Source organism: Mytilus trossulus, chromosome 2 (assembly GCF_036588685.1).
Source record: "Mytilus trossulus isolate FHL-02 chromosome 2, PNRI_Mtr1.1.1.hap1, whole genome shotgun sequence".
Lineage (NCBI taxonomy): Eukaryota > Metazoa > Mollusca > Bivalvia > Mytilida > Mytilidae > Mytilus > Mytilus trossulus.
Window position 1 is genome coordinate 60,140,811 of NC_086374.1, and position 22,128 is coordinate 60,162,938.

The 22,128-nt window shown below is 31.6% G+C and overlaps 1 protein-coding gene across 1 annotated transcript; it reads left to right on the top strand.

The window, feature by feature from the left end:
• The first annotated feature begins 309 nt into the window (after positions 1–309).
• LOC134705912 (peroxidasin homolog) lies at positions 310–14,197 on the top strand. The gene is made up of 9 exons (XM_063564626.1): positions 310–451; positions 1,539–1,715; positions 4,006–4,107; positions 6,070–6,162; positions 8,229–8,721; positions 10,724–10,924; positions 12,000–12,166; positions 12,523–12,631; positions 14,066–14,197. The coding sequence occupies exons 1-9, from the start codon at positions 310–312 to the stop codon at positions 14,178–14,180; spliced, it is 1,599 nt and encodes a 532-aa protein (XP_063420696.1). The 3' UTR covers positions 14,181–14,197.
• The last annotated feature ends 7,931 nt before the right edge of the window (positions 14,198–22,128 follow it).

Here is a 22,128-nt window from a genome sequence, read left to right on the forward strand (position 1 = left end):
ATGAGATTATTTGAAGTTTCCTGATTCGTTCTAATATGTCGTCGACCAACAAATTAAAAGGTTGCAAAAAAAAATTATTAGCAGTCGCTGATATGTACTGACGAAATTCCATTTATAAATTTCTGTTTGTTTTTATTCTGTGTCATCCAGTTTCTATATATTTTCTTGTTTTCCAAGATTCTCTTTGGAAGTGAGGGTGGGGTGATATAACTTTTTTTCACCGTCTTCCCTTTCATCCTTATTAAAATAATTTGTTCTTTGGTGATTGTTTCATTTGTATTTATCTGGTGTTTGTTTGAACTAATAGAAATGCATTGCCCAAAGAAGCTGCGGTACAGATCAGTTGATGGTTCTTGTAACAACCTAAGACATCCAACTTGGGGACAGGCTGGAACAGCACAGAGAAGATTGAAGGATATTAATGGAAGACCGATGGTATCATACGAGGACGGTTAGAGATTAACTTTTATTATATTTAGTATGCATATATATATCAACAAGTTCAAATGAAGAATATTGATGAAAAATAATAAATCATTCTTTTTTTATTCGACCATATTAATTGACAAACAGTAATTATGTGGTTTTCTTTAGTAATATCTCAATACAGGATGCATTGCTTCTTTTTTTTCAAATGTGTAAGATGTTTTAACATAAACGGTACCAATTGTATAGCACCAGATGCGCATTTCGACAAATAACATCTTGTCAGTGATGCTCGAGACCAAAATGTATGAACATCCAATGTTAAAAACAAAGATTGAAGAGCGGATCAAACCAAAATGTATATCCTAATGAAAACAAGGATTTAGAGCTTTGAGGGTAAAACGTAGACCGAAATGCATTTTCAACGAAATGTATTTAAAAAAAAAAGAAGAGAAAGAGAAAAAAATTTAAAAAAAGTTAGAAAAGTCATATAATTTTGTGATGATGATGACGTGTGTGTTGATGAGAATGATGATGATGTTCCATTCCAGTAGCAATAACGCTCTATCAAGGCACAAGAAATCTGTTTGACCTTTTTATGAAATTTTAAACATGTTTGAACATTCTAATATTTTGTTCCTTTTAAGTTTGTGTTCATAGACGTTACTTTGACGTTGTCATGTGAATCACATGGTTTGTTGCATTAAAATTAGAATACAAAAGAGAGACCAAAAACAAGGAAGAGCTGTTTAAACTCATAAGTCGAAAAAAAAACCTGACATTACCCGGAGAATACATCTAAAATGCAAAGACCGGTATACAAAACACAACCTTAAAAACTAAAGAACACGAACACCACAAAATAAATAGCATTTGGTTGTGTCACAATCGTGAAAAGGAGAACGGGTTGAAGATTACAAGTTGGACATATCCGTTATGATATGTGACTCAACTATTTGATAACGGTATACCAAACCAAAAGGATGTCCATTATACTCTAAGCACCGGTGACTTACAAACTAGTAGGTTTTCTTTCATTTTTTGTTTTTTTTCTAAATTTTAATGTATATCAAAACGTAAGTTTTATGGCTTATGCCTCTATTACTCAACAGGAAAAAATTTGCCAAGAGGTTTCCCGATTAGACTTCCCGATCCACGGCTAGTTAGTAATTTAGTTTCAGATCCTGCATTAGGACCATTTAATCAGTTTGATGAAATCAGAACGGGGCAACACATGGCTTTCGGGCAATTACTGGCGCATGATTTCATAGAAACGGATATACCATCAGGTATTTTTAATTAATTTGTCTTTAAGAAAAGTTATTAAAAGTTTATTGATAAGAATCAAAACCAAGCATATCTCATACAAAAAAAAAGGCAAAGGATACCAAATACAAATAATTGTGTTTTTTTTTTATTTATATTGATTTGAATAGATTTTTTTAACAAATTTTATAACAAAGATTGTTGCAGTTAAAACGATATTATACAACCTGATAATTGAGATCTAAATGGATGTTCTAAATGAATAATGAATAAAAATCATAGTTCGTTAAAATATATTGAAAAAAGTGTCCTGTCTGACACAATATGAAAATAGAGTTTTACTTTAAAAATGACAATAATGACAATCGAAAAAAGTGTCTCTTGTCCAAGAAGTAATTATAATTATCAAATGTACCAGGCTTATAAATTTAAAATATTCATGATACACTAAGACATATTTTTGATACCTACGGACCTGCAGCAAACATTTATAAAAATGTATCATTTAAATAAAGTAATCTGCAATTTTATTGAAAAAACAATATTGTTTCGATAGGTATTGACTGTTGTGATAGATCAGATCCAAACTTTGGCAAGTATGACATATAGCTACTACTTTTAATTTCGAAAATTATTGATTTTATATGACAATGCATGTCAAATGATTTATTTCATATTAGTTAGGAATAATCTTTTATTATTGGATAATAAGGAACGATATGATATGACATTATTTATTCTTCAGATAGTTATTCTATCAGTCTGTAACAGGACAAACGGGCCAGAAAACCGGTCGTTAACGGACTTTTAAACGTTAATGAAGAGCTGGGCTTGGTTCCTCTGTTAAGGGTGGTGTCAATTTTATATTGAATTTGTTGAATTGTTTATCATATGTTTTCGTTTATCATAAAACTAATCAAAACTTTATATTGTATTCATCTACTGAATAATTGAACTATGACTGGTCTTCAATTTTTCCTATTGAAATTGTTTAATAACTCTTGTTTCCTTTAAAAAAATAGTTCAATAAACCTTAGTTTTTAATATGCAAGTTGGAAAGACCATCTCTGAACATGTTTATGTTCTTTATTATAATCATTTTTCGAATTATGACTGAAATATTTCGTTTCTTTGCTCAGCGTTTCTGTTTTACTTTCGTATAGCCCTGATGTATGTTTTCCTCTTGATGTTTCTTATGGGGATGAACGATTTCCACCAGGATGTAAAAACTTTATAAGAGCAAAACCTGCAACAGAAGATTCAAATGTGCCTTGTAAGTATTATTCGATCCCCGGTTTCAAACTGTCCTTTGAAACACTAAACGAGCAAATTTGCATAAATAGTTTTGGTCATGTCAACGTATTAAACCGAGCGTATTTTATAAATCATAACAGAACAAAATCGCTTATTCATTGCACAAAATATATTCTGACAAGAAAATTACTACTTGGAGTGATACTGTCGAGAATTATATTTTTAAAGGCTATAGAGTTTTGATAGACATCGTCTTAGTTAAGCTATAAGCAGCTCTACACGAGGAAAAGTGTTGAGGGAATACGGTAATCGGTGTTATAATCAGTTAAGTTTGATATATGTAGTGTTAGTTTCTCTCAAATACTAGATAACCGATGTGATGACAACGTTGTGTTTTGCAGTAGCCTTTTGTGTTGGGAAATACTAACATAAACATTTTCGCATACAAATGTTGTACTAGCGTCACTAAACGTATTGATAGTTATCAAATGTACCAGGATTATAATTTTATACGCCAGACGCGCGTCTGATCTGATGAAAATACAAAAAACAATATTTATTCAGCGTGAAAATAAAGGAAAAGACAAGATGTATGTTACTATGCATCATTTTGTCAAATTCACTTTTGCGTCAGACGTTTTAAGACACAACACGACAAATAACATCCGAGGGTGAAATCAAACATGTAAAAGGAGTTAGTAGTTCCTGTTCCACCAAATTATTTTGACATGTTTAACTAAAAATTTATTCTAAAACGATATATCCATGTACGAGGTTTATACATTTTACCACTCAACAAAATATAAGACTATTTAATCTACATATGTTTTTCATCTTAATTTATTTTTGTGTGTGTTATTCTTGTTTATAAAAATAAGTCTCTTCCCACTGAGATATAACAACATTTTTTAAAAATAACTCAGCATCTTATCTGAAATATAAATTGCTGTGCAGACCTAGTGTATTACCTATTAGAGTTTTGTTGGGTGGTTGAATTATTCAAATGCAAATAGAGCTCATAAAAAATAAAAATTGTATAACAGGTATTTTAATTTGCAGATTATTGGGAGCAGAAAAATCTACTTTCCTCCTACATTGATGCTTCATTTCTGTATGGAAGCCAACGGAATTTGACTTTAGAGCTAAGAGTGCATGGTAGCTGTAAGTTATTAATGTGTAGATATACTCATGTGTATTGGTGTTTTTTTCCAGATCAAATGTTCTTATTTTATTAATTTTCGATGATTCGTTTTGTAATTTTTGTAAGAAAAACTATAATTTTCCTTTCATTCTTTCCAATTTTTACTGGAAAAATAAAAATACGGATACATCTGTCCTTACCAGTACCGACTTTGCAATTATTTTCAACCACCAAGACGATATAAACACGCCCAATCTAAATACGTCACCTACATGCTTTAATTTACCTGTACCTAATTAAGTTTCTTTTTTGTTTCAAATAAAAACATAACCATAGTATTTGTTTCAAATTAAACGATCATAAGCCGCGTCTCACAATACTACTTCCGTTCTGGAGAAGAAGAAAACACACAAAAGACACCGAAGAAAATATGAGTTAATAAGTTGAGTTACAAGAAGACAAGTTTACTGCAACGAAAATTCTGTTTCAATGTTAGAACTTGTAAATCATATTACGGTCACAGATGAGGCATCCAGTGCTGCTTGCAGACAATTAAATTAAACTCTAGTTTTTTTCAAAACTAATTACCACCATGTAGACATAGTTTGTTATACCAACGATGTTGGGATTGCAAAAGTTGTTTCATGTCTTTAGTTGTTGACCTTCGAAATGTATTTTTAGTATTCTATCCAATATAAAAAAGATAGTTTTACTTGCGAAGAAATCACTTTTGTTTTAACAAAACAAAGTTATAAAATTCAAGCACAATTTTAGGTTTTCGAGGCATTACATGCTGAGTTTATTTTGATTCGTTGGTAAATTGCCTTGGGCTTATTTGATGTTTTTATGGCCCCGCAACGAAGTTATCGGTGCCATAGTAGTAGTTTAACCCTTCTCCGTCATTCCGTAATTCCGTCATTCCGTAATTCCTAATTCTGTCATTCCGTAATTCCATAAGTCCATAATTCCGTTATTCCGCAACGAACCAACATAAGGAGGTTTTTTTTCTAAACGCCTCCAGATTTTGAGCTGACATTTTATATGTGAGACTACCATCATGTTTGTTTCAACATATATTATTAAAAATACATATTTTTCAACTTTTTGGGACAGGGTCATCCGTGTTTCTTTGACCCATCTGTTTTTCTTAAAAATAGGGTCAGAAATTTAATAACAGGTCAAAATACGGTACAATGACATTTATAACTTGTTGAGTAAATTGTGTAGACTATAATCTTAACGCACGAGATATCATTAAGAATGTGGTATTGCAGTAGTAGATAAAAGTTCAGACAAATTTAAAATAACTTTTAAACATTCATATTAAAGGTATATAAGAATAATTATTGAATAGCGTTCAGAGAGCGAAAATGATTGTGTCAGAAAGATGATGAGTTTAAGAAGTAATTTAGTTTTAAGAAACATACATCGAAATGAAGGAGTGATGATTTTGTTGTACAATTAATTGTTCAACATATATAATTCAGTTAAATAAAACCTAGGTACAAAAAAAATGAAACAGAGTTGAATGCCTCACTAAGATTTCAGTTAAAGAACAGCAGTTGCAGCTGTTCCTTTACATTTTGTGTGATTTTTTGCTAATCATGTTCTAATTTTGTGTCATTGATGAATACCCGATATTCTTTTTTTTTCTATTAATTTATAACAACTTACATTGTCTCTTTTGTACATGGTAAAAATAAATCAAGTAAAAGAGAGGCGAAAGATACCAAATAGACATAAAAACTTACAAGTAGAAAAAAAACTGACAACGCCATGGCAATAAAAAAACCAATGACACTTAACAATATATAAAACAGAACACACAAAACTAAAGTTTGATCAACACGAACTCCACCGAAAACCCGGGAGGGGGAAGGAAGGATCTCAGGTGATTCGGTAAAATATGTTAATTTTACAAGTAGATTATCATTATTGGAATAGCATTATTTACCGTGTTTATTTTTGTGCTTAATTTATAGTTTTGATGAAAACAGACCCTGGAAATCTTTTACCCACACAGAACGGAGGAAAGTGTTTAAAGTTATCAAAACGGGATAGATGTCCACTTGCAGGTAACTGTAAAGCTGAATACTGTCATGTTATGCAATTCAGACAATTCATCATTATATATCTGTCAGCTTTGTTTGTATAACTAACCTTCTTAAAATCATCGTCATTGTTGCCCTTACTTTTGGTTTACTTGCTTAAGATAATTTATTAACATTTCATATCATTTAACGCCAATTACTGTCACATGAATACCGTATAGCGGGTTATTTTCGCGGGGTGTTAATTTTCGCATATTTTCACGGATAGAACAAAATCGCCAAATTAAAATCCGCCAATTTAAAAGTGCACATGCAAAGGTATTGATAAAAGTTTAGAATCCGCCAAAATAATAACCGCCAAAATATTTCGTATACCTTAATCAATAAAAATCACGAAATTTTACACCGGCGAAAATAACCCGCTATACGGTATTCTGTATACATTTTCAAGCCTGCGTGTATGAAACAATTTATTAACCTTTAGCTCTAAGAATCCCATAAACGTGTAACCGTATACTATAAATGTATCATATATTGGTTCGATGAAGATTGATTGATTACTGCTTTATGTTAAATTTATATTGTTTCATATAAAAAAAAGATGTGGTATGATTCCCAATGAGACAATTATCCACAAAAGACCAAAATGACACAGACATTAACAACTATAGGTCACCGTTCATGCATGCATGTTTCGGGCAAGAAAACTGGTAAGTATGTTGGTAAGGAAGCTTACATTAGTAGGGATAAGAAATCATGAATTTGAACTTCATAGATTTTTTCTTAAAAACAATATTTACGATTGAATATTGAAATTTCAGGTGATCAAACTTTATCTGCACTTGTTGATTTGTAACTGCCTTTGGGTCCATATAGGATAAATAATAAAACTCTAAGTTATGGTTACACGGGATGATAGTGTATTGGTGCATATTACCTAGTAAAGATACGCAGCTTAAATTCTTTTTTAAAGTGTGGAAGCAATTGCCACCAACAAATATTAAATATATATATAAACATTTATAGATTATCATTGATCATCTCAACTAGATTGATATTCTCGCTTGAGCCGGTAAAGCGAAAGCAAGAAAAGCAATTGAGTTGAGATGACCAATGATACTATGTTTATCCCTGTTTTACCTATGGCGACGTTGTCGATTCCATGTCAATATCATTAGCAACGCCACGTGTTTCCTTAGTTTCTAGCAATAATTTTCCATCTCAAGCGAGTAATGTGATATGAAAAGTTATCACAAAAAAAGATCAAAGGAAAAAAGGCACGAAATAGCGATAAATATACATAAGATTTAAAGAAGATGTGGTATAATTGCCAATGAGACAACACTTCACAATAGAACAAATGACACAGAAATGAACAGCTATAAGTCACTGTATGGCCGAGAACAATGGGCGGAGCCCATACCACATATTAATCTATGAAAGTCCCCAAAATCACAAATGTAAAACAATTCAGAAGAGAAAACTAACAGCATAGGTAATGTACAAAAAATAAATTACTAAAAATAGTTGTAACACAGCAACAAAATGACAGCCACTGAATTACATGCTCCTGACTTTGGACAGACACAAACATGCGTCAACAAACATGACTAAGCTTAGCTTAAATGTTTGTTAGAAAGTTCTTAATTTTTTGCATTCGGGAGTTCCCGAGTGACTTATTTGGTCTTTGATACTTATATTTTTTTCTCAATAAAATAAAAATCAACAGTTATCTCTCGTATACCATTGTGTTTTTATTTTTCTGTTTCAAGCGTAAAACTAATTGAGAGAGAATCGTTCTTCTTTCTCTTGAACATATATCCAATCATTTTATATATTTATTTATCGCATTACAGTCAAATTGTAGAAATTTAATATGGCTGCTAGATACCATTCGTACGTATTTTTTTTTGGAGGTAAATGATAGTGTTCATGTCTTTTAACACTTTTCGTAAACGAATGATGGGTTGCCGTGTACTTTTGCACCGTCCAATATTTTTCGTCATTCTTATAAAACTATTTATGTATTATTTCAGATTAATTCCCCAAAAAGTTATATTTTATGTTCTATGTGAACTTAACTTTTTCAGGCGATAGACGAAACAATGAAGCACCAAATCTTGGTTTAAACCATTTGCTTTTTGTCAGAGAGCATAACCGATTATCTACGAAACTTCACGAGCTAAATCCATGTTGGAGTGATGAAAGGGTTTTTCAAGAAACTCGTCGAATTATCATAGCGCAAGTTCAACACATTACGTATAATCATTTTCTACCACTTGTTGTTGATCATGATACAATGAGACGATATAATTTATACTCCAAAACAAATGGTTTTGATCATGTTTATGATGATAGCGTGGATGCATCTACTCTCAACAGCTTTGGAATAGCTCCATGGCGTTATGGACATTCGCAGATAATGGCTGAACAATCCGAACTAAAAAGTGACTACATAACTATATTCGAACATAAAATAGAAGACAATTTACAGAGTCCTCATTTATGGCAACGCAGTTATGGAAAACATGTTACAAGTCTTTCAAGATGGCTTGCAACGAAACCAGCACTAAAAATTGACAAGTAAGTTAATTAACAGAAACAAATGTTTTCTCACATATTTAATTTTGAAGGTAGTATATGATTTGGAGAATGTTTGCAATATTATAGGCCTTTTTATTATACTGCTGTACCCCTATTTTTGATTTTTTTACTGTATATATATGTCTGTTTGTTTTGTTCACATATCGTTGTCAATATAAAGAAATGTTATGCAACTGGTATACGAGTGAGAGGTTTAGCTAGTTATTTAATCAGGTTTATTCAACCATTTTCTTCATAGGTAATCTCTGTACCAAGTAAGGAGTATGACAGCTGTGATCCTGTCGTTTGATGTGTTTGCGTTTTTGATTTTGCCATTTGATTACTTTCCGTTTTAAAATTTCCCCGGAGTTTGAAATGGTGATACAGTTATCGAGGTTATACATTTTTAATTGTTTATTCCAGACTTTTTTTTATAACTTTGAAATACGTTTTAGTATATTCAAATTCAAATAGAAACATATAATCAAACTTGAGTCAAATCGGTTAAAGTCTGTTTGCTTTTCAATTTTTTTTTTATATAAATAAGGCCATTGGTTTTCTCAATTGAATAGTTTTGTTTTCAAGTCGGGACCTTTTAGAGCCGAACAAACTGTATGGATGTTTCATATTGTATCACTCTTTGCAGTTACCTTTGATTGCTTACATCCACTTTATTAAAACTTTGGTGAATATCTGTCTCATTGGCGATCATGCCACATCTCCTTATTTCTATATTAACTGTTTTGCTTGAGTTTGCAAAGAAGAAATCGGACTAGAAACCATTCGACTCCGTCCGTTATTTCAAAACCCTTTAGACAGAAAACTGTCGTCAAAGTGTTTTTAGCTTCTATGTAATGGAATGAATTTATAACTTGATCCACAGCTTGTTATGATAATTTGCAGTCAATGTGTTGCTCGGCCTTTAGATTTCTATGTTGTATGTTGTGCTCTGCTGTTTTGCGATGATATTGTAAATTAGTTTTTGATTTATATTTATATATTCATTTGATATATTTTGTCTGTCTTTTGATTAAGTTGTATAGTGTAGAATTTCTTTTTCTTTCTAATTCAAAATTTCAAATTTATTATACATAAGACCCGTTATTTAAACAGTACGTTTCTAATCCATGAAGACCAGCGGTGCTTTGCTTTTGCGCCAATGGGACTCGATCGTCACTGATTCGTCTTTTGTTGACGAAACGCGAGTCTGGCGTATATACAAAACTTACTCTTGGTATCGATGATGAGTTTATTTACATACCCTTTGCTGTATAGAAAATAATGTATCATCTAAGTGTTTTCAGAAGAACAAAAAAAAACCGGAGAATGATGTTGATAGGGTTAAGCAGAAATAAGACAAGTATCTAGATTTATTATAACATTTTGAAAGATTGATACTGTAAAAATAAGTACTTAATTTTGGCAACTGTTTAAGATGTCCTTGCTCGCTGTATCACCGGATATGCCGTAGATTGAACACCGTTATCTGTTTGGAATGGTTGTTTAAATGTCATTTAATCATCTACTTCTATTTTATTGAAACTCTCTGTTGAAAACGTACAAAAAGCAAAGGAGCGGGGAATTTCTAAACCGTGTAAAAAAAAAATAACACGTCGACGTTTATCACATTTCTTTTAAGCACCAAAAACAAACAATTCAGTGTAATCTTCGAGAATGTTTAAAATTTACAAATAATGCAAACGTCAGCAAATACAAGGCTAACAGACTTAGTTTATTTTACGTTAAATGGTATTGTCGTTACAGGACTACGATATAATAAGGTATGATCAATAAATGTATAATAAAATGCATGCAATTAGTCTCTTCTTAACCAATCTCATATAATTGATAAGCGAAAAAGCTTTATAAATGTTAATGACACAACTTGGTCATCCAAGTAACAATTTGTAAAAGTAAATCATCACAGATCAAAGTATTGCATTCATAGCTTACAAAAAAAAGCACCAAGAAATAAAGGTTTAACAAACAAATGTTGTTTCAGTTTTCTAGTTGAAGGAATACGTGACAAACTATTCTTCATCACGTCACCACCAGGTTCAGATCTGTTTGCTTTAAATATACAACGAGGACGTGATCAAGGTGTTCCTGCTTACAATGAATGGAGGAAATTCTGTGGACTAAGAAAATTCAGAAGTTTTGACGACTTTGGAAAATTTGGCTCGAATCTTGCAGCAGTTTATGAGTAAGCTCACCTTTATTTTTAATGATGATCTTACTATTAAGTTATAAGTGAAACTACGGAGATTTGCCCGAAATATCAAACAGCTATTGTGAACTCTATCATATTTTATAATGATGATTACCCACAAACTCAGACAAGTGTTTGAGGATCTCAATATTTATGATTTGAAGTTATATGAAAGTCTTCTTTTTTTCTCATGTGAAACTTCCGCGTTCATGTATACAATATCACTAGGTGGTGACCTGAACACGGTCACAAACAGTCTGTTTAAAAAATAACCTAAGTGTCGAAAAATCATTTGTTACTGATTGATAATATAATTATGTAATAATTTTCCCTTGGACGCCCATCATCACATTATCGACAAATACCAAAGAAAATTTGCACAATGGTAGGTGGGTCTATTGAATTTCAATCCACGATGAGGAACTGTGTGTTCCTATATAATACTGGATAACCAAATTGGATAATTGATTATAAAAACAACGTCAAAATGTTGAATCTGCAATATTTTCTATGAAACCTTTTCCAAAATTATCAACATCTATCTAATCAGCATTTGCATATTTATGAAATGAATTTCTATTCCAACTTTTGCCTGTCATGTGGGGGGGGGGGGGGGGGGGGCAGGACCTTTTCCGGGAAGTCGGGATCGGTTGTTTTTAAGCTTGAGATTTCGGGATTGACCCTTTCGGGATTCGGGATTTCTTGTTATGAATTTCTGGTTTTAATTTTTTTTTAATTCCGGACCTCGGGATTTCGTGTTTTTAAGTCAGGGATTTCGGTATCAGGACCCTTCCGACCCCCTTCTGTCATGACGGTAGCAATAGTGTAGCTGGATTTTTATTCTATTTTGAACTAGTGGGGTTACCACTGGTTTTTGTAGGGTTCAATATTGCTTCACATAAAAATAGATTTTTTTTTAAATATTGTACATATATTTGATGATTTAAAAAAAATGTCGCTGGTAACTAGTAAATATATGCCATTCAATTTCAATAAAGAACAATGCAGTTAAAAAAAACTCGAGCATGACCGCCGTAAACAAATTTCAAATCAATTGTATTCCTTGTAGGAAGGTGAATGATGTTGATTTGTTTATTGGTGGTCTTTTAGAAGAAGGCGAAAACGGTAGTGTTGGACCTACTTTTTCATGTATTATTGGCATTCAGTTTGAACGTTTCAAAGTTGGAGACCGATACTGGTATGAATCATCTGACCCGGATTTTGCATTTACAAAAGGTATGTTTAATATTTCAATATTTGATTGAAAAAGAGATAACATTTATTTCACCGATCAAGGAAATTCTCCTTAAGACTTAAAAAGGTAGTTTTTAGTTCTTAAATCTTGATTTTAGTTATTTCTCAAAATGTCACAAATGTATAACTATAAAAAAAGAAGATGGGGTATGATTGCCAATGAGAGAACTGTCCACAAGAGACCAAAATGACACAGACATTAACAACTATAGGTCACCGTTTAAGCAATATGTTTTGTAAACACTTGTATAACATAAATGATATAGATATATATACATACAAATCTTTAAAAAGGCCACCGGATTTTTCTTTTATTTTGGAATTTTCTAAACTTGTAGATCAGCTGAATTCTATAAAATCCGCTTCATCATTGTCCAAAATATACTGCACAAACTTAGGATTGAATGAGATACAAGACGATATTTTCAAGATTCCATGTTCAAAGAAGTAAGTATGTTCTTAAATCAACAAGACATAGATAAATCAATCATAACTGGTTTTGTTTTCAAATTTATCTGAATGTGATGTTAACATTGAATATATGTGCGATATGTATAAAAAAAGGGTCACGCGTATAAATTTTTACATTGCGATTTTGATTTTTCAAATGAGAATACGAAAAATAAAAAAAATATAATTAAACAAAAATAGATAATTCTAATGTTATAATTAAAACAAATTTATTTGCTAATTTAAAAGCGGGATAAAATAATTTTAAGACAGCGAAAATAAATTATGTAGTATTTTAGCTTCCACTGCTTTAAAGAATGAAAAATTTATATTGTAAAATTTACGATGTCTCTGTAGTGGTCAGTGGCTCAGATTTGTTTAACTGTGATATTTCATGGTATCTATGATGAGTTTATTTACTACCACTGGGTCGATGCAACTGCTGGTGGAGGTTTATTTCCCCGAGGGTATCACCAGCCCAGCAGTCAGCACTTTTGTACTGACATGAATTATCATTGATATGGTTATATTTATAAATGAACTGTTTACAAAATTTCGAATTTTCGAAATACTAAGGCTGTTCTACCTCGGGCATATATTACCTTAGCTGTATTTGGCAAAACTTGTTGGCAGTTTGGTCCACAATGCTCTTCAACATCACTGTATTTGGCATTTTTTACTTTTTTTGGATTCGAGCGTCACTGATGAGTCTTTTGTAGACGATACGCGCGTCTGACGTATATACAAAATTTAGTCCTGGTATCTATAATGAGTTTATTTCATTAATTGGCTAAATTATATAACACCTTTTAAAGTGAAGAAAACGATGCGAGTGGATTCCATACTTATAATTCGTCAATATCATTAAATTTCGTCTTTGATAACTTGTGATTCTAAAACATTGCGTGAAATTTAAATTCCCCCTGCAAACCTCCCTTTATTTCATCTCTAAAAGTAGTTTGGTAAATATGTTTTTGTTAGTTGGGCAGATTTTTCTCTCCACATTTGCTATTTATTCAATTAATATGATTTCATTTGATGTAATTTCGTATTAATTATGTATTATAATTGCATACGTGTCGAGTGTTCATAAGAAGGCGGAGGAAAACAGATTGAAGTAAAAGAAAAAGAGACAATACAAAGCATAGTAAAAAGAAACATCCGTCTGATGTCACAGTACATTATACTTGCAAACACAATGAAAAGTTAAAATATTTGCAATACAAAAAAAAATTGCTAATGTGACAAAAGTCCTCTATATACATATGACAGTTCTATCTTAATAACTTATATAACTCACCTAATCACATACAGTCTTGAAATACGGCATTATGTTTGATAATTAATAGAGTTACTGCTACTGCTAATAATGTTCATACAGATTAAATCATAACTTACAATTAATATATTTTCTATTCCATTTTGTTTCAGTTCATTGTCTTACTGTAGAGACCTTCCTGATTTAGACCTGGACTTATGGAAAGACAAAACGTGTGCATGGACCACAGATCTCAGTGGTAGGGGTAATCATCCAACTGACTGCTGACCGATGAATATAACTCAAAGGAGGAGATTGAATGATTTGAAAAAATAAATTAAAAAAGCACATTATCTTGCTTTTAATTCACTTTTGATTTTTTAAACCTGTATACCACCATTCCCCATGTGAAATTTTAAATTTTTTGAAAATACTTTAAACGACAAAATTATTCTATATTTCTTCCTAAGTGACGTTTACATTTTCTGACGTCATATAAGCGAATCAATGACTGTGGCTTTTAAATTTGATAGATTCTGTTTGTGCTTTTTTGTTAAATATTTGTTTGTGTTGAGATTGTAACACAGTGATGACTGATGTACCCATATTTTGGATATATAACCTATACATTATGTCTGTTTTGTTAACACATCGTAGTAAATATAACTGTTTGATGCGACTTTCATACAAGTGAGAGGTTTAGCGTTATAAAACCAGGTTCAATCCACTACATTCTACACTTGAAAATGCCTGTACAAAGTCAGGAAAATGACAATTGTTGTCCATTCGTTTGATGTATTTCATCATTTGATTAGGGACTTTCGGTTTTGAAATTTTCTCAGAGTTCAGTATCTAAGTGATTTTACTTTTTGTTGTTTTCAATTTATATTGATAATGCAATAGATTCTTTAGAACGGCCCGTTTTAATATGTAATATTTTTTTGCAATACACTTATCAATAAAGTCAACAGTAGTATACCGGTGATAAAAAAAAAAAACACATTAATGAGGGTTAACCCTAACAAAGATATTTTAAGATGTTTAAGATATTATAATACTTTTCAAGATTTTAATTATCCCAAATTCCTGTTTTGAAATGGTTTGTTGACCTTTCTTTTTCCTTTTAAATAAAGATTGACATGCTGTGCAACATTGATTTCAATCTAATAAAATACGAAACTAATCATTGTGACATCCGGAAAATCTAAAAATCTTTATTTCATCAAAAACGGGTTGGGGCGTTACCATTTGATGAAACATGTGCATATGGTATTGTGTTGCTATCATATAGGTGATCGGTTTGATTTACATACTAGAAAATACTGGAGAAAAAAAAGAAAAATTGACTTCTAAAATATAATTAATAAAAACTTATAGGGTGCTAAAATACAAGTGCCAGAATAAAAAAAAACGTAGAATAGTGGAGGAAAAAATAAATTGAGAAAAATGAGCGAAGTATACAGAAATGAAGATGGTTTGTATATGAACTATGTGATTGAGATTGTCTCCATGTTATCGTTTCTAAATCTTTCTTAAAATAATAGAATCATAATAGGATAATTAGTTAAGCCAAATCCTTGAGCTTAATAAAGAGAACTTCTTTTACTCGGTAAATCATGTGACCAGTTTTGTATGCAATTTCCCTAACACAGTTCGATTTGTTTAACAAATAATTAAAAGCTTAGTTACAGCAAATACTATTTCACGATATTTTCTTACATGTAACAAGTGTTACTTCGATCATTTATGATTCTAATTAAATATTAACAAATGATTTTGAACGAAGATAACTAAGTTTTTATTACAGTTTTAATAAAATTAATCTTAATTGTATCAGGTTGTCGTTTAATGTTTCAATGTCGTTTTAATCAATTGGTCAATGATTGTATGCATCATTCCCTGTTATAATCACGAAGTTCGGACTTGACAATTCAAATGTTTTGGCAAAGAAAAAGTTTGATAATGCCCCTTTATTGCATTCGAAACAGAAAAAAATAAAAATATCTATAAAATGACACTCGTCAGATGATCATAAGACCTTGGTCTATCAGTTTTTATAATTATAAACACTAACCTAACAGATATGATACTGCAACAAACTATAGTTTTAAAGGTTTTATGATAAGATTGACCCTGTTGTTTCGGCATTAAACATACCGCTTTACAAGCAGAGCCAAATACAATGAAAGTCCCAACTATGCATTGGCTTCCGAAGCTACACGAAACACCTTACAAATATAGATTTATTTCGTCTTGAAGCCATTGTTCCAAATTGTCTATTCATCTTACCAGCACACTTGGCACAATTAAAAACCTGATAATAAATTATTCAAATAAGGCCCTCGAAAATAGTGGAATTAATTACTTTTGAAGTGTCAAGAACTCGTTGGAAGTACTTGATAAATTGCATGCTTATATTGATGATTTTGAATCTGTTCAAAGTTTTGATTTTTCTACCCTGTATACCACATTGCCTCACATTCTCATTAAGAAAAAATTCACACACCTAATTAAATGGGCATTTAAAAAGTCAGAATGTGAATAGAATGACATTCAAAACAGTTTGGCTGTGGCCATTGATTGACACATTAAATTCATCCATTGACTGGGACAATTTACGTGAACGTTTGTCTGTAACGACCACTGTTAACGACGTACCTACGATAGACATTTAAACTATGGGGTCACCAAAGGTTTCTAAACGCCTTTAATTATAGAATACTTCGAAAAATTAATCAGGAATTAACCTTTATGATTTGATTTATATAATTGGTATAAATCAAACATCGTGTTATTTCTGATTAATTTTTCGAATTACTTTATTAAAGTGTTGAGAACCTTTGGTGACCCCATAGTTTAAGTGTCTTTAAAAAGTACGTCGTTAACAGTGGTCGTTACATACAAACGTTCACGCAAATCGTCCCAGTCAATGGATGAATTTAATGTGTCAATCAATGGCCACAGCCGCACTGTTTTGAATTTCATTCTATATATGTTCAAACTTTTTTAGGTCATTTTTTAGTAGCAATAAACAAAAAAACTATGTCAATTGGACATGCTTTGATACTATATATGCCCTTGGATTTTAAGTAGATAACATTTTTGTTCGCTGTGGAGAATCCGTATATCATTAGGTTATCGGAATTCCAATGGGGACTTACTGTGCACAACTTATTGCGGACCTGTTTTTGTATTGCTATGAGTTACAATTTATGACAAAAAATAAGCAAAGACCCATCGAAACGACATCTGATACACAAATCTAATAATACTTTTAGATATTTGGATGATATTTTGGCTCTCAATAATGACGACTTCAGTATGTTTATTTAAGAAATTTATCCTGTTGAACTTACTTTAAAAAAAGCTAATACTAACAATGACCTATGCCCTTTCCTCGATCTTGATATCTTTATCACTAACGGAAAGCTGAATACTAAAATTTATGATAAAAGAGATGATTTTTCATTTCCTATCGTTAATTATCCATTTTTAGATGATGACGTTCCCTTGTCACCATCTTACGGTGTTTACATATCTCAACTTGTACGATTCGCTCGTGTGTAACAATGATTTAGATTTTAACGAGAGAAATTTATGTATTACTGAAAAATTATTACACCAGGGTTTTTGATATCACAAACTAGTCAAAACATTTACTATATTTAATTTTATCATCGGTATAAGGACACCATTTGTAAATATAGCTCAACATGCAGACGTCTTATACGTTCAGGTATTTCACATCCATTTGTTTATGGAAATATTCTTTATAAAGCACAAAGGTGTCAGTATTCACCTCAAAAACTAACAAAACCTTTGAATAGACTTATTAAGAAGGGATATAGTTACGATACTATTGTCAGGTCATTAAAGATTGCTTATTTTGGCGTTAATATTGATTCACTTATAGGGTCTTTGCGTCGGAACTAAACACATTTATTTAAAAAAAAACAGTTGTTGGCATGACACGGGTTATGTTCTTCTCATATATGTTATGATGGTATGATACTAAACCCCTAACGGGAAGGATTGTGCCTGATGTTCATATGATGAAATCATAATCTTTCAGTCAGTTTAATTGAAGTCTGGAGCTGGCATGTCAGTTAACTGCTAGTAGTCTGTTGTTATATATGTATTATTGTCATCTTGTTTTTTTTATTTGGTTACATCTTCTGACATCAGACTCGGACTTCTCTTGAACTGAATTTTAATGTGCGTATTGTCATGCGTTTACTTTTCTACATTGGCTAGAGGTATAGGGGAGGGTTGAGATCTCACAAACATGTTTAACCCCGCCGCATTGTTGCGCCAGTCCCAAGTCAGGAGCCTCTGGCCTTTGTTAGTTTTGTATTATTTTTATTTTATTTTCTTGTGTACGATTTAAAATTAGTATGGCGTTCATTATCCCTAAACTAGTATATGTTTTTTTAGAGGTCAGCTGAAGGACGCCTCCGGGTGCGGGAATTTCTCGCTACATTGAAGACCTGTTGGTGACCTTCTGCTGTTGTTTTTATCGACGGTCGGGTTGTTGTCTTTTTGACACATTCCCCATTTACATTCTCAATTTTATTTGAATATACAGTATATATCAACAGATGAAAAATTATCCGGAAAAATTATACTCTACGAAAATGTCGCCATGCGACGTTCACAAAAAGTGATTTAGAAAAAGAGCAATTGAAATATGCTGGAGGCATCCATTTCTTGAAATATTAAAAGTAAGCGTATATTATTGTCAAACAGTTATAAATATGTCTAGAAAATAAGCAAAACATCAGTTATTTGATTTTTACGGATACGAATGTAAGCATTGGTGCAATCTTGGTGCTCCCTTTTTCATTATCACGGATGGTCTGGTCTTCAAAATAAACAGGCACACAATGAGAACGTTATTTTTTTACATGTTTTCGTTCAGCGACTGTTTAACAAAAATTCGGATATATATTAGTCATGCTTACTTCACGCGACTGTTTTACAAATATTTACAATATCTATAAGCCGCTAATTCAAGACTTAATAACGTCAGTCGTTTATTGGAAACTGGGATAATAGCTGGAAGATATTCTACATGTCATATATCAATGACTGCTTTTTTCACCTTTTCCTGAAAGATCTTACAAATAGACAAAATATTGAAATGTTGTTTTAGCCAACTTATACTAGGTCGAAGTTGTAGTCGTTTTGGCCACAAACGTTGTTATTTTTTTGGGGTTGTAAAATGGTAGTAGGTTTTATAATTTGTAATCACGATTCTTAGGCATTTAGTTTTGATACACTACCAATACAAGCATTTAATGACACTTTAACTGTACGTGTTTTCCTTCTTGTAAAACATCAATGAACAGCTGCGGCAAAACATTGTAATGATGTATTTTTGGTGAATTCAGTACTGCTGCACTTTACACGTTGTACAGCAGCCATTTTTCTATGTTCAGTTATTTAACAGTTCTATTTTTAAAGTAGTGTAACAGTACTAAGTTTTATTGAGTTTTTTTTTAGTACATTAACTGTACTGTTTTGTTTTTCAGTAACGTTACAGTACTGATGATATTGTATTATTTCTGTAGTGTTTCTAGAAAGATTTATTTCAATAGTGATTTTATAAATACTAACTTCTGACTACTGTGTTTAATTTATATTTTATCTTGATGAACTCACTCTTTCTGTGAAGTCTTTTTCAGGTTGTAAGTTTAATATAAACAACTATCTCCATAATGATAAATAAAAATAAGGAGAATTTGTATGATTACCAATAAGACTTCTATCTTCTAGATACACCATTTCTGAAATGATATCCTTTTGTTAATTCCGTTTCTCCATGTCCATAGTTTTTAAATTATGTGAAATGTTTGTGCCTTTGATTTTGACATTTGACAAAGGACTTTCCAATTTTATATGTTTTCCTTGGAGGTTGTTTTCTGTTTGTTTGTTTTACCTTGTTTCTTAAGTATTCGAGGGAACACTCTTTGATTTTGCAAAATAAAAGAGCATCTAGAGAGTTATATTGAACCATGCCTCAAACTTATGTAACTTATGTACAAGCGTATATGATTTTTAAATGTTGAAGCACCATAAAGATTGCTCGTTAAGTATAATAGTATATGCATTATGAAAGCATGAAAATTAAAAAATCCAGGCCACACCAAATCTATGAAAAAATAATAATATTAACCAAAGCGTAGTTTGAGTATAAATGTTTATTATAATGTAAACACTGATTGAATGCTAACTAATATCTTTACAACGTTACAAAAAAACACGAACTGCATCATTTAAATCAACAGAAATGAAAATTAAAATCACAAAAATACTGAACTCCGCAAAAATTCAAAACGGAAAGTCTTTAATTATTGATACTGGAAAGATACGCACTGGAAAGTAGGTACTGATTCGGTAGGGACGTTCATCTGCCCATGAACCCCAGTGATTCACATAGTCACTTTGAAATAGGGCGCCCACTAAATCAGCATTAAGATAAGAACTTGTAACAAGTAAAACTCATCATAGATACCAGGACTAATTTTAGTATATACGCCAGACGCGCGTTTCGTCTACAAAAGACTCATCAGTGACGCTCGAATCCCAAAAAGTTTTTAACAACCAACTGTGTCGCTCTCTTAAGGTGGAACTGTAACCACTTTAAACCAAATCTGATAGCTTATTACGATAAACAGTTTTCAAATTTTAAAAGGTAGCAAATAACTGTTTAGAACCAGTTATGATCAGTTATGCTGATCTTACATTTCTTGATATACATATATTTCTTTTAAACCTAACCACTATAAGATTTACTATATGATTCAATTAAAATGACAACTTTACCCTATCAAAAACTACAAGAAATTTTCCATTTCATAATTGTGAATGAATGTTTGCTTGTTTTTCTTTTATTCGATGTTATTTGTATTATTATCACAAAATTTTTGAACATTTGAAGTTAAAAAGTAATCTGTTGTGCATTGTGCAATGTTAATCACTACTATAATACATAATAAAATAATGTTTTCTTTTGATGAACACATTAAAGACTTGTATCAGCATAGAATTGAAATTCAATAAGCAATTATAATAAAATAATTCTGAGTATTGTCTTTAGAAGTAAAAAAGATCTAGCAGTCTTTATGATTAAACGAAAATGGCGGGGGAGGCCATCTGTGATCAAAGAATCAGAAGATATTTATAGTCGTGTACGTCCCATGTGCAACAATTTTGCATTTATTTAATACATTTAGATACATATATAAATATTGAAACGAATTTAAATTGTACATTACTATTTTAACAGAGCAAATAGATTTGATTGCATCTGCTTACGTGATGTTTAACGCCAATTTCTGATCAATTGGCCATTGGAGTCACTTATTATTGGTGAAGGAAGAAAGAGTATACAGGCATGACAGTCAATATTCGCGGGAGAAACTAACTGGTTATTATTATCAATAAAGATGTAAAAGATGGGCGAAACTGTCGAACTCATATACTCAGTGTAAACGAAACTCGCGTCTGGCGTTCTTAATTATAATCCTGGTACCTTTGATAATTATTTACACCACTGGGTCGATGCCACTGCTCATGGACGTTTCGTCCCCGAGGGTATCACCAGCCCAGTAGTTGACACTTCGATGTTGACATGAATATCAATTATGTGGTCATTTAAATAGATTTCCAGTTTACAAAACTTTTACTTTTTCGAAAAACTAAGGATTTTCTTATCCCCGGCATAAATTAACTTAACCGTCTTTGGCAAAACTTTTTGGAATTTTGGATCCTCAATGCTCTTCAACTTTGTACTTGTTTGACTTTATAAATATTTTGATGTGAGCGTCACTGGTGAGTCTTATGTAGACGAAACGCGCGTCTGGCGTACTAAATTATAACCCTGGTACCTTTGATAACTATTGATTGGCTATAGTGATCCAATAGATGGAATTTTTCAGACAATTCGGACATCTTATGAGGGTCTGATAGGGGAATAAGAGAAAATTTAATACGGAAAAATGTTTTAAGCAACAATACAAAGGAGCCATAACTCGTTTACATTTGAGGCTTCCAGTTTTCGTATAACTAGATCGGTTAACTTTTATCATTTCATTTATTTATTTTTGTTCCAGCCTATATAAGTATTTGGACCGTAAGTATGATCATGACCATCTACGTATATAATCATATGATCCAACCACACGCGTATGATCCAATAAATGTTAAAATGGTGTCATATACATTCAGATTTTTT